This window comes from Vombatus ursinus, unplaced genomic scaffold (assembly GCF_900497805.2).
Source record: "Vombatus ursinus unplaced genomic scaffold, bare-nosed wombat genome assembly UNPS02014786.1, whole genome shotgun sequence".
NCBI lineage: Eukaryota > Metazoa > Chordata > Mammalia > Diprotodontia > Vombatidae > Vombatus > Vombatus ursinus.
The window spans coordinates 14334055-14347172 of NW_020954564.1; the positions used below are offsets into that span (position 1 = coordinate 14334055).

At 44.0% G+C, this 13118-nt stretch overlaps 1 protein-coding gene across 1 annotated transcript in view; it reads left to right on the forward strand.

Annotated features, from left to right (window-relative positions):
• The first annotated feature begins 3032 nt into the window (after nt 1–3032).
• Nucleotides 3033–13118, forward strand: part of LOC114047378 (olfactomedin-like protein 2A) — a 46321-nt gene continuing 36235 nt past the window's right edge. The window contains exon 1 of the mRNA XM_027868203.1: nt 3033–3173. Coding sequence (XP_027724004.1) covers nt 3105–3173 — 69 coding nt within the window. The 5' untranslated portion in view covers nt 3033–3104. The remainder of the gene's footprint in view (nt 3174–13118) is intronic.

Here is a 13118-nt window from a genome sequence, read left to right on the forward strand (position 1 = left end):
AGGAGCTGAGTTAAACTTGGAAAGCATCCACAGGAAGACTGCAGTGACAGGATTTGGGATACTGCAGTTGGCCACCATTCAGAGAGAAGGCTGGACTAGCCCCATAGCTTCCACCACATCTTTCATTCAGCCTTCCTCTGCTATGATCTCCCCTATAACTGAGATCTCCCACTACCACTATACTCTGAACACTTCCAGGATAATACAACAATGTATCCAGGTTGGAGCTCAATTAAATAAATTGGGGTGAAGAGAGGCCCTGACTCTGATTTAAGTAGTGTAAGAAACTCCCTTTGAGGAAACTTCATGCATCAATGCAAGTCTGCACCTATTTTGCAATTTATAATTTTAGAAAGTTGCCTCAGGCACTGAGAGGTTTTGTGACCCAGTCACACACCAGTATGTGGCAAAGAAAGGACTCACACTCAGGTGTTCCTAAATCTGAGGTCAGCTCTAACCATTATACCATGTTGCCTTTCAATAAATGTGTGCTTCCATACTTCAATGATGCATGATTTCACCAACAGAGGAAAATGAATTTCAGAGAGACACGAAATGATCAATTCTTGATTCTTTCCTACCAAAATAAAAATAAATTTGTTCTTTGTATAGCACTTGAAGTTTTACAGAACACTTTATCTAGACCATCTCATCTGATCCTAGCAACAACCCTGATATTTTCATCTTTCGGGTGAAGGAACTGAGCTCAGAGAGGTTGCATTGCTTGCCTAGGGTCACACAGTTATTAAGTACCTGAAAGAAGATTCAAAACTAGGTCTTCCAGACTCAGTTCAACACTCCATGCACCACCCTAGGATTCTTGTTCAGATATCAATTGGACTAGATCAGTCATTCCCAACTGTAGGCCCTCCTTTGAAGGGGAAGTGGGGCTCAGAGTTTTTTTTGTTTGTTTGGTGAGGCAATTGAGGTTAAGTGACTTGCTCAGGGTCACACAGCTAGTAAGTGTCATGTGTCTGAAGCTGGATTTGAACTCAGCCCCTCCTGAATCCAAGGCCAGAGCTTTATCCACTGTGCCACCTAGCTGCCCCTAGGGCTCAGAGTTTTTGCACGGGTTCCAGAACTCCATATGCCCACCAACCATTGTCCTTTTTATTTTTATTTGGCTCCAGTGAAATATGTAGCATGATTCAATACAATAAGCAAGCATACCCTCTGCAGATTGAATAAACTATCTTACACACATATTTTCTGTTTTTAATTGAATTTAGATGATGTGATTAAGAAAACACAAATTTATTTACAATGCTTCTGAATTCATACTAACTTTTTGTCATGTATTTTCTCAATGGATATTAATGGTACTACTAAGTGGGGGGGGAGATTTACAATTTAAACATTTTTTTTTGTTGTTGTTTTAAAAGAGATCCTCATATTCTAAAAGACCGGGAACCTTTGGGCTAGTTGACCTCTGAGGACTTTCCCAGCTCTGAGATTCTGAAGCTCTGTTAGTCGGTGTGGACGGATGGGGGAGGTTGCTCGGAGAGTGCTGAAGGATAGAATACAGGGAAAGAGGTAAGGGGGAAATATCCTTGAAGGCATTGAGAAAGCGATTGGTGACCTCTCTGCCATTTTCTATCGTAATTCTACCTTTTTTTCTCTCCTTTTTCCTGCTTTCTCCCAGAAAGTAATGGAATAGATCATCTTTTATGATTTACAAAGCACTTACCTCACGATGGCTCTGTGCAGTATCCTTAACCCCATTTTATAGAAAGAGGAAACTGTTGCCCAAGGTTATACAGCTGCAAATGGCAGGGCCAAGAGTCTAATCTACATCCTCGGCCTTGTAGTCCAAAGACTTTTCTGCTTAGTACCTGCCTGGCACGCAGTTCAATCAAATTAAACTTTTACTAAGTCATGTAAATAATACAATAACTATTGAATGCAAGGCTGTATGCCTGGAAGTGTGAGTATATAAAGTAATCGCCCCTGCCCTCAAGGAGCTTACGTCCTTGATCCCGGTGGAACATTGTGAGTGTCGAAAGAATGAATGGAAATTGGGTGGTTCTAGAGTGGGAAATGCGGGCGGCTAGGTAGCAGATAGAGTGGATAGAGAGCCCAGCCTGGAGTCAGGAAGGCTCATCTTCCTGGGTCATTTACTAGCTATGTGATCCCGGGGAAATCACTTAACCCCGTTTGCCTCAGTTTGCTCATCAGTAAAATGAACAGCTGAAGAAGGAAATGCAAACCACTCCAGTATCTTTGCCAAGCAAACCCCAAATGGGGTCACGAGGAGTCGGACACGACTGAAAAAGTGGGAAACTGAGCTAACGTGTTTGGTTAGAGAAAGTGGAATTGAGGGTCAGCGCATAGAAATCTTTGCTCTGGACTAAAGAAGCGACAAGTCTACGAAGAGGAGGAAGAGAAAAACAGAGACACAGAAAGACGTAGTGAATTGAGTCCAAGCAAACAAGAAGAAAGCGAGAAAAAGAAGTTGAGACAAAGAAGACTGAGATAGAGAGGAAAAGCAAAGAGGTTACAAAAGCAGAAAAAAAGGCGGGGGGGGGGGGGAAGAGAAGACAGATGCAGGAGATTAGAGAGAGAAAAATAGAGGGAAGAAAAGACTGGGAGAGTACTTTAAGTAGACAAGATACGGGTCCGGAGAAGTGGAAAAAGGAAGAGAGCTAGGAAAAAGCCGAAGAGAAATGAGAAGAGACCCTTCATAATCCCAGTTTTGACACCCCACCCCAGTGTCTCCAGTTGTCTCCAGGTTGTGAAATTCTCCAAACCAAATGCTTTTAATACACTTCAATTTTTTTTCTTTAAATAAACACGTGCTCAGTTGGGGAAACGCAAGTTCAAACAAACCACTCTGCGCATGGGAAAGTCCCAGGACCGAGGATTGGGGGCCGGAGGGATAGGCGGGGCGGGGCGGCGGCCGGGGCCCAACCCACGGTCCCAGGGGTAAGTGAATGAGGGGGGTGGGGCTGGCCACTTCGGCCCCACCCCCTGGTCCAGACCCTACACAAGCCTGGCAGGCTAGGGCGGGGCGGTCAGAAAGAGCGGCGGGAGCTTCAGGGACTTAACTGCGAGTTGAGCCCAGCCCAGCCGCTCGTCCCTCTTGTCCAGCCTGTCCAGCCCTAGCCATGGCCCGACGCGGACTGCTCTGGTTGCCACTGGTGCTCTACGTCGCCTCAGTTAGGGCCAACAGCAAGGTAAGTCCTAGGGAGCCCAGGGGAAGTGACTCCTTTGCTCACACCGGCTCCCTTCATCCTTGTGTCTTTAGAACCCTAGGATGTCAAGACTTGAAAGGATCTTGGAACGTAGAATGTCAGGGTTGGAAGGAACCTTAGAACACAGAATGTCAGAGTTAAGTGAGACCCTGGGACTTAGAATGTTAGAACATAGAATGTCAGAGCTTGAAAAGACCTTAGAAGGCAACACTGTATTGCTCCAGTTTTAAAGATGAGGAAACTAAGGTTCAGAAAGGGAAAATGACTTGCCTTAGTACTGTGCTAAAGCCCTATGGCCCTGGAACGACTCTTTTCTACTGGTACTCTGCTAAGAGATCTCTTGCCAGTTATCCCCAGGGGGGGAACTAACCCTGTGGCTTCTTAGTGTTGAATTGGGGTGGTGCTGTGACCGGGAGAAGGAATGCTATGGTCCTGGCAGAGGGAGAGTATTCTTGGGAGGGAGTACTCTTGGCTGGGGCCTGGGAAAGGGGGTAGAACCCTGGAAAGGGGACATTTTGACCAGTGCTTTTTCTGCTTAGTATCACCCTGCCCAGCACACCTCAATCAATTTAAACTCTTACTAAGTTAATGTAAATAATACAACATTAGGATGCGTTCAGGGTCTGAGACCAGAGCTGTTTTTCCTTCCAATCTATAAAATAAGGAACTTGGATCAGATGACCTCCAAGATCCTTTCTAACTCAAATATTCTTTGTCCTAAGTTCTTACATTCTATGTTAGAACATTTTGCATTTTAAGAACTTTTCCAGCTCTCTTACATTCTGATTCTGCAAGACCCTTCTTAAGCTACTAGATCTCCAATAGAAGGGGGTGGAGGGAGAAAGATCCATCTATTGACCCTGGTAATTCAGTGAAAGGGAATGAGGCAGGAAAGGGCAAAAACATTGTCTGAGCATAGAAAGAAAAAGGAGGCAGGACTGTCTTCCGCAATTGCAGCTAGTTCACCTAAAGCCTCTGGTGGGGTTTTCACCAGGAAAGTGTAACTTATAAAAAGTGGTACAAATGCCTGCCTGCAGTGAATGATAACCTGCAGTGAAGTATCTCTTTTTCATTGACCATGGAGCCATTCCTGGGGGAGGAGGGAAAAAGACTTCCAGATGGGACTGGAGTCCCCTGTGCTTTTTCTTACATATCTTTCCTCTGACTCCTAGATGCCAGGTGAGTTAGCTCAGGTCCCCCGAAAATATCAATTTCACTTAATTTCCAGAAGAGTTGAAAAGGAACCTAGAATATAATAATAGTTAACATTCATATAGTACTTTAAAAATTCTTACAAATATTACTGCATTTTATCCTCACAGCTACCCTGGGAGGGAAATGCTATTATTATTTCTATTTTACAGGTGAGGAAACTGAGGCAGATAGTAATCAAGACACTTGTCCAAGTTCACATAACTAGTAAGCATCTGAGGCAGGATTTGCACTTAGATGTTCCTAACTCCAGATCCAGTGCTCTGTCCTCTATACTACCCAGCTGCCCCTAATGTTAGGACATAGACCGAAAACCATGAGTGCTAGAATGTTAAGTATCAAAGAATCTCAGGATGGGAAGGGACCTCAGGGGTCATCTAGTCCAGCTTTTATCTGACTAAGAATCTCCTTTAAAACACCTTCAACAAGTAGTTGTCCACCCTTCCATTGATGTCTTCTAGTCAGACAGCCCCTTTTATTGTCCTAAAGATCAAGTTGTTGAATGTCAGTTTAAATCTGTCTCTTCCAAATTCCTGCCCTTTCCTGTTCTGGCTACCTAGGCTAAGCAGAAGAGAAACGGAGGTCTTTGAGCTAGGTTGAACTTGGAGGGTTGGTTGGATTTGGAGGAGGAAAACATGGTTTCTATATATGAGGGTAAAAAAAAAAAACCCTTCCCAGATCTACCATTAACTTGCTAGGTGACTCTGGACAAATCATTTCACTTCTCTCTACCTCAGTTTTCCCAACTGTAAAATAATAAGAATGGACTAGAATGTTCAGTGTCCTAACATTCTATAGTCTAAGGTCTCTTTTAAATCTTTCTGAGTCTGTGCCTTGCCCTTGGTTAGTGGCCATATCCAGGTCTCCTGAATCAGCTATTTCTACTAATTCACTTTGTCATAGATACAGGAAGCAAATATCATCTTGTTATTTTTTTCTCCTTCATCCTCTAAGGTCTCTCTAAACAGAGCAGGAGGTTGTGTGGGCTTGTGGCAGAAGAATTTAAATTGAAAGCAGAAAAGATGAAAATCCAAATATGCTGTGTTAGCTAAATATCACTTTCTTTTTAAAAAAAAAATTAAGAAATCACAAACAAAACAGCTTGGTCCCAGGTGGACGATTTTTGTGGCTGAAGCTGCTGTGGTGAGTGAGTGTTTGGGGAGCCAGGCATCTCTACCATCTAAAGACAGGAATCTTCACTCCATAGGAAGAGGCACTCTGGTTACCATGATCCAAATCTGTCCTTGCTGGGAAAAATACAAGTTGAGTTTCCAATTTGTCTTTCTTTTTTTGCTGAAAGCCCTAGGGGATAGGACGGGGGGGGGGGGGGGGGGGGGGGGGGGGGGGGGGGGGGGGGGGGGGGGGGGGGGGGGGGGGGACCTGCAGCCTCCAGGCCACATGTGGGTTAAAGAAACCTAGGTACAGATCTCGGCTCTGCTATTTATTTGTTGTGAAATAACCATTAACAAGTCACTTTCACCTCTTTCACCTGTTTCTTTGTCTGCAAAATAACAGGGTCGGACTAAGAAATCTCTAAGGTTCCTTCAACTCAACTCTAAATCCAAAGGTGTGTTCAACTAGATGGGAGCAGCTAGGTGGTGCAGTGGATAGAGTGCTGGTCTTAGAGTCAGGAAAACCCATCTTTTGAGTTCAAATGTGGCCTCCGACAATTACTAGCTGTATGACCCTGAGCAAGTCCCTTAACCCTGTTTGCCTCATTTTCCTCACCTGTAAAAATGAGCTGGAGAAGGAAATGTCACACCTCTCTAGTATCTTTGCCAAGAAAACCCCAAATGGAGTCAGAGTCCCTTTTGGTGTTGTTCTGTGTTCTATAACATTTTGTGTTGTGAGGTCATTTCCAGCTTTAACATTTTACATTCTAACATTCTCTGCTCTAAAAGCATATCATGAAAGGCACATTGAATTTAGCATCAGACAGTCCCGGGTTCAAATCCTTGTTCTGCCACTTACTACCTATGTGATATTGGGAAAGTCACTTGACCTCTCTAGTTTTCTCATCTCTAAATTGAGGGGGTTGGTCTGAATGGCCTCTGAGGCCTCTTCCAGCTCTTACTCTGTGATCCCATGATTTCTCATAGCCTTCATCTCCTATGAATCTAGTCTCCTCTGCAGATTAGACTCCTAGCAGGTGCTAGCAGGTGTAGGTTTCTGCGTGGGTTAGGGGTTGGGGTAGGGCAGGGAGCTGTGGCTGATCCGTGTCCTCTGTTAGACCAATGAACTGGGGTTAGGGGTGGAGGAAGCCTCCTTTTAGCTGGTGATAACTGGGTGTGAGAGGCCTGAGGAAGGAGGCCCCTACTGAAATAACCAACAGCACACTGGGGGTGGGAGAGAAGGAAGCAGCTGGTAACAAGGCAGGGGAGCTCTCAGCCCCAGGCATGCCAGGCTTCATTCAATTCCAGGCTGACCCTGGGGTCCCTGGGGAGCAGGTGGGGCTGGGGAGGAAGCTGGCAGGAGGTGGCCCTGGCTCAGACCCTTCCCCCATCATCGGGTAGGGCTGATTCTGCTCACATGTTTCAGGCCCTGATGGCCTCCTGGGCTTAGGTGGCTCTTCTTTGACTTGTGGAGTTTCCGCCCGGGGGTGTAATTGGAAACAGGACGAGCTGGAGCAGGAAAAGCTCTTTGCAGCTGTCACCCCTCACCCCCCTCAACCACTTCCCCCCACACTTCTGACCATGAGTGCCAGGGCCAGAGTTAGGGCAGGCTCAGAGCATGTGGGATCTTCTTGTGGGATCTCTTACCTCTACCCCAGGGAGGTGGTGCCCCTTTTCACCCCGAATAGTGACCCTCTCCTCCAAGACCCCCTTTATGAGGCCACCTTTGCTTCAGGAATACCTATCACTCTGCCTGTTAATTCCTCTGAGGTTCCTCTTCCACCTACCCCTAGGGACCCTTCTACCTCTCCTTCCCACACCAATAGGGGCCTTCTTTGCTCTGGGAGCCTCTCTTTGGGGTTTCTCCCAGGGCTCCACTGAGGAGTTTCTTAGTCTAGGGATTCCTTTCTTTCTAACAACTCCCACCATTAGGTCTTTGCCCCCTACTGGAAACCTTGCCTCTGAAAACACTTCTGGGATTCCTCCATACACCAAAGGAATAGTCCCATTTTTCAGTTTCTCTCTCTCTGATAATCTTTCTGGGTCTCTCTACCTCTGGAAGGCTTCTCCCCACTGTTGGCTTCTGTTCTTCTTAGGTTCACCTCTCATTTAGTCTTTTTCCCCACTTCTCCCTCACACTGTGAAGTAGTTAGTAGGAGCATTGGGTTTAGAGTCAGAAGCCTGGGTTTAAATGTTGATTGTGCCATTTATACTACCTTTGTGATCATGGTCAAGTCCTCCTCCCCTCTAGACCACAGTTTCCTGATCCTTAAAATGAGGGGCTGGATTAGATGATCTCTAAATTCCCTCTCAACTCGAAATCCTTTGATCCTGAGAACCTAGTCATACTTCTAGCAAGGTCTTCCTAACCCTGTACTCCTCAAAGCCCCTGAAGCCCTGCACATGCCCCAGCCTAAAGAGGAATGGGGACTAGATGTGGTTTATTGGCCACAAATGTGTACTATGTGACCCTCATGTGAGATTGAAGATTTCAGAATGTGGGAAATGATGGGGGTGGAGGTGAGGGTAGAGACAGAGGAGGAATAGGATAAAGAGAGGGAGAGAAAAGAAAGAAGGGGAGGAGAGAGACTGGAAAGATGGAGATGCCAGGGAGACAGGAAGAGAGGGAAACCTGAAAAAGAAGCAAGCCAGGAAAGAGATAGAAAAGACAATAAAGGGCAGACAGCCAGTTAGACTGAGAAAGTTGGAAGTTCTTTCATGCAGAGGTGGGAAGGAAGGAGGAATTGATTGGTTGGGGGGAGGGGTCACAGAGCCTAAATTCGAGTTTTTGGCAGACAATAAGATTGACCCTGATTTCCAGTCTGGAAAAACTTTGCCCTGGGAGGGTAGTTGAAGGTGAGGATGAAGATAAAGTAGGGGACAGACACCCTGGCTGCCGGCAAACTCCAGATACTGGCTCCAGTTGAGGAGGAGCCATATAGCTCAGCATTTCCTTTGACTGACAGACAGACATTATACTCCTCCATCAAACGCTGTTAGGAAATAGCTTTGATTCTGACTTTGCTTCAAAGGAAGAGAACTAAATGTGTTCGTATCAGCCAGCAACTAAGACCTGGAGATTTTCAAGTCCTACAGGCTTGACAGGAGAACCCAACCAGTAATTTTCCCATTCTAAGTGGATCTAGCCTGACACAGGAGATGGGTGAGGATATCTTTGTGCTTAATGTATTGTAACATGGATTGAACTTTGACAATCAATCATCCAATAGCATTTATAGATTGCACACTAGGTCTATTTCAGGTCTGTCCCTCTCGTCATGGAGCTTATAATCTACAGACAGGACAAAGAAAATCACGGGAGCTAGAAAAGATTATAGAGATCATTTAATCCTCCACATGGGGAAACTGAGGCCCAAAGAGGGAAGTGATTTCCCCAACATTACACAACTAGTAAATAATAGAGCTGGGGTTTGAATCCAGGTCCAATGCTCTTTCCATTATTCTCTAATTTATATCACTCCTCAATTAGAATGTAAGCCCAATGAGGACAGCGATAGAGTTAACCTAAACTTTGTCTCTTCTTCATCCACTGAGAGCAGTGCTCTGTATAGAGCAGAGAGAAAGATTTGTTTGTTGAGTTTTAAGTGCCAACTGAATGACACAGACCAGCTGTGTCACATAGGAGTGTAGAGAAAGGACAAAATCCTGTGAGCTATAGTCGTTAGAGAAAGTTTCCTGGAGGAAGGGAGGTAATTGAATGAGTTGAAAGATGGCTAGGATTCCGATAAGCAAAAGAAGAAAATGGCAGGCATTTTTGGGAATAAACACTGGGTACCAAAATGGAGAGGCATTTTTTCCGTGACAGAATTGTAGAATCTCAGCATTAGAAGGAACTTTAGAGACCAATCAGTCTCATCTCTAGCTGTCCAGGAATCCCTCATACAATGTCCAACAAGTATTCATCCAGGTTTGACCTAAAGACCTCTAGTGACAGACCTCTGGCTATCTCCCAAGGTAGGCCATTCCATTTGAGGTTGGCTGTAATTTTTTTCAAACATTTTTATTGATATTTTTTGTTTTTTACATCAGATACATTTCCAAATGTATCCTTTCCCCTTTTGTCTTCCAAAAGAAGGATCCCTAACAACAAAGAATAACAGAAAGAGAAAGAGGAAAAAAACGGGTCAGTGAAACTAAGCAACCCATCCAAACGGTCTTGAGCTGTCTGTAGGGCCCCAGACCCATAGCTCCTCACCTCTGCACTGGGGGAGTGAGGTGCCTTCTCAAGCTTTGCTAGTAGGGATTCTTTCTTTAAACGTATTTATATCGCTAGTGCCTAGCACAGTAGTTACTGATCAATCAATCAGTAAGCATTTATGAAGTATTTACTATGTGCTAGGCACTGTGTTAACTGTAACTTATTAAGAAACTTTTTCTTACATCAAGCCCAAAACTGCCTGTCTACAACATTGCTCCTAGTTCAGCCAGTTGAGGTTAAGAGCATGTGTAATCCGGGGGTGGGGAACCTTCAGCCTTGAGGCCACATGTGGCCCTCTAGGTCCTTAAGTGGGTCCCTTTGACTGAACCCAAACTTCACAGAACAAATCCCTTTTCTAAAAAGATTTGTTCTGTATAAGTTGGACTCAGTCAAAAAGCCTCACCCGAGGACCTAGAAGGACACGTGTGGCCTCAAGGCCACAGGTTCCCCACCCCTGGACTCTCTCTTCCATTTGACAGCCTGTCAAATACTTAACGTTACCTATCTTGCCAACTCTTCTCTTCTCTAGACTCAATATCTTCAGTTCACTCAATGTCATTCCTTCTATGACATGGTCAAAAGGTTCCTCACCCTCCTGGTTTCACTACTCTGCAACTTCTCCAGGTCAGTGAAGTAGTTTCTTAAATGTAGTACCCAGAACTGAATATACTACTTTAGAAGTGATCTGACCGAGGCAAAGAATTTGGCCTTTTCCCAATTTATGGACAAGATACTTCAAAAACAGCTTGATAAAGCCCAAGATCTCATTGCTTTTTTGGCTGACATGTTGTACTGCTGACTCACATTGAATTTGCAATCCATTAAAACCCCCAGACCTTTTTCACTGTTGTCTAACCACCATATGTCCCCTGCTATATATGTGGATTTCTGGAATTGATTTTTTAAAAATTCCAAGTGGGGAACTTTGTATTTATTTTATTAAATTTCATCTTATGGAGGTCTTTTTAGATTTTGGTTCTGTCATCCAATATATTGGCTATCTTGCCAAGGTTTGTGTCATATGCAGATTTTATTAGCATGCCATCTATGCTGTCATCCAAGTTGTTTATAGTAATATTAAACAGCATAGGGCCCAGGATAGGCCTGTGGGGTATTACATGAGGGACCTCCTTTCAAATTGACATCTACCCATGAATGAAGACTCTTTAAGACCAGTCATTGAACCAGCTCTGAATCCATCTAACTGTACTCTCCTCTAGCCTATATCTCTGCATCTTGTCTATAAGGATAGCATGAGAGACATTGTCAAGTGCACTGTTGAAATCTAGCAAAAAAAAAAAAATTGTTGCCATAATACCCTGATCTAGCAGTCTTTGAACCCAGTAAAAAAAAAAAAAGAAATGAGATTTGTATGTCATGACCTTTTTTTTAAAGAGCATGGCCATCATTGTTTCCCTTCCTAGATGTTAACAAATCATCCTTTCAATAATATGTTCTAGAATTTTTCCAGGAATTGAAATCAAGCTTCAGTTATCTGTAGGGTCCAAGACTTACGGCTCCCCACCTCTGCACAGAAAAGAGGTGCGATTCTATAGTTTTCAGACTCTACTGTCTTCCCTTTTTTAGAAAATTAGAGCAGTGTTTGCCCTTCTCTAGTCCTGTGGGACCTATCCCATTTTCCACAGTCTTTCAAAGATCACTGACAATTACTCAATAGTGGCATCTGATTGTTCTTTTAGTAGTTTGGGATCTACTTCATTCAAGTCAGGTGACTGGTACTCATCAAGCTTAACTATCTCCTCATTTATCTTAGGTTCAACTCCCTGTTAACCATTTTTGTTCTCCTTGGCAGAGAAAATAAGGAAAATATTGACTGGACTGGATAGTTCATTTAGACTGGAGAAGTAATGGGAAATAAGGCTAGAGATTTGGGTGGACAGCATTCTATAATGGGCTGAGGTGTGTGGGCAGTGAGGAGGCATGGGGTTTTTTAAAAGCATAGTCAGCTCTGTGCCTTGAGCCTGGAAGCAGTGTGGTATAATGAAAAGAGGACTGGATTTAGAGCCAGAAGACTCGGAGACTGGTTCTATTACTTAAAGCTGTATGAAGAATGAATTGAAAGAATAAAGAGGGAGATCACTTTGTTATAATAACATAAATCTAGACCAGAAAGGGATCTCAGAGATCATCACATCTACCCATCATTTTACAGATCAGGAAACTGAGGCTCAAGGAGCTTAAGTCATTTGCCCAAAGTCATCCAAGTAGTATTGTCAGAAATGGGATTTGAACCCGTTTTCTGATTTCAGAGTCGCTGCTCTTTCCACTATGGCAGAACTTGGGTTATAATAGTGGAAGTAAAGAAGAGGAGAAAAAGGGTTAGAAGAGATTTTTTTGAAGGAACCTTCAAGATGGGTTGGCACCTGATTGAATGTGGAGGCATGAGGTGGGGAAAAGTCAACATGAAGGTTTCTAGCCTGAGTGACCAAATACAGGTGGTGCTGTCGTGAATAGAAATAGAGAAGTCATGGGGAGAAACAGATGAGAGGGGACAGGAAATGATGAAATCAGGTGGAAATATGTTAAGTTTGAAGTGCCAGTAGGACAATTAGTTGGATATATTCAGCAATCAGTTCAACACATAGATGTAAGTCTCAGAAAGGACATCAAGACCAGAAATATAAAACTGGAACTAATTTAAATAGAAGCAATCATTGAACCCATGGAAGTGAATTAGACTACAAAGGGAGAGAGTATAGAGAAAGAAGAGAGTCTGAGAGAGTGTTAGGGCTCAGCAGGGTGCAATCGATCAACAAGTGTTTATTAAACACCTGCTGTGTGCCAGGCACTCTGCTAAGCGTTCCTCCAGGAGCTTATTCCAGAGGTGGGAGACAACTTGACTTATATAAGCATATCCAAAATATATTCAAAATGAATATGTTGTATAATAACGTAGTTCGGGGAAGGATACCTCTAGCAGTTTAGGGATGAGGAAAGGATTCTCGTAGAAGGTTGCATTTGAGATCGCTGGATTGGAGTCAGAGAATCTGGGTTCAAATCACAGATCTGTCCCTTACCTTGGAAATCACTTAACCCCTCTCAGCCTCAGCTTCCTCATCTATAAAATGAGGGGAAGGACTTAGATGACCTTTAAGTTCCCTTCCAGTTCCAAAGCTATGGAACTGTGAACTTGTACTTAGGAAGCAGGAGAAAGAAAAGGAATTGGTGAAGTAGATTGAAGAGTGGTTGGAAGGTAGATATTTGGAGCATTGAGAGTAGATGAGATCTCCCAGGGAGTAGTAATAGGGGGAGGAATGTGGGGGAATAGGGGTGGTGAAGAGTAGGAACAGTAGTATTAATAGGAGTAGGGAGTGGAGGAGGAAGCAGAAGAATAGAAGGAGGAGAAGGAATAGTAGTAGGAGT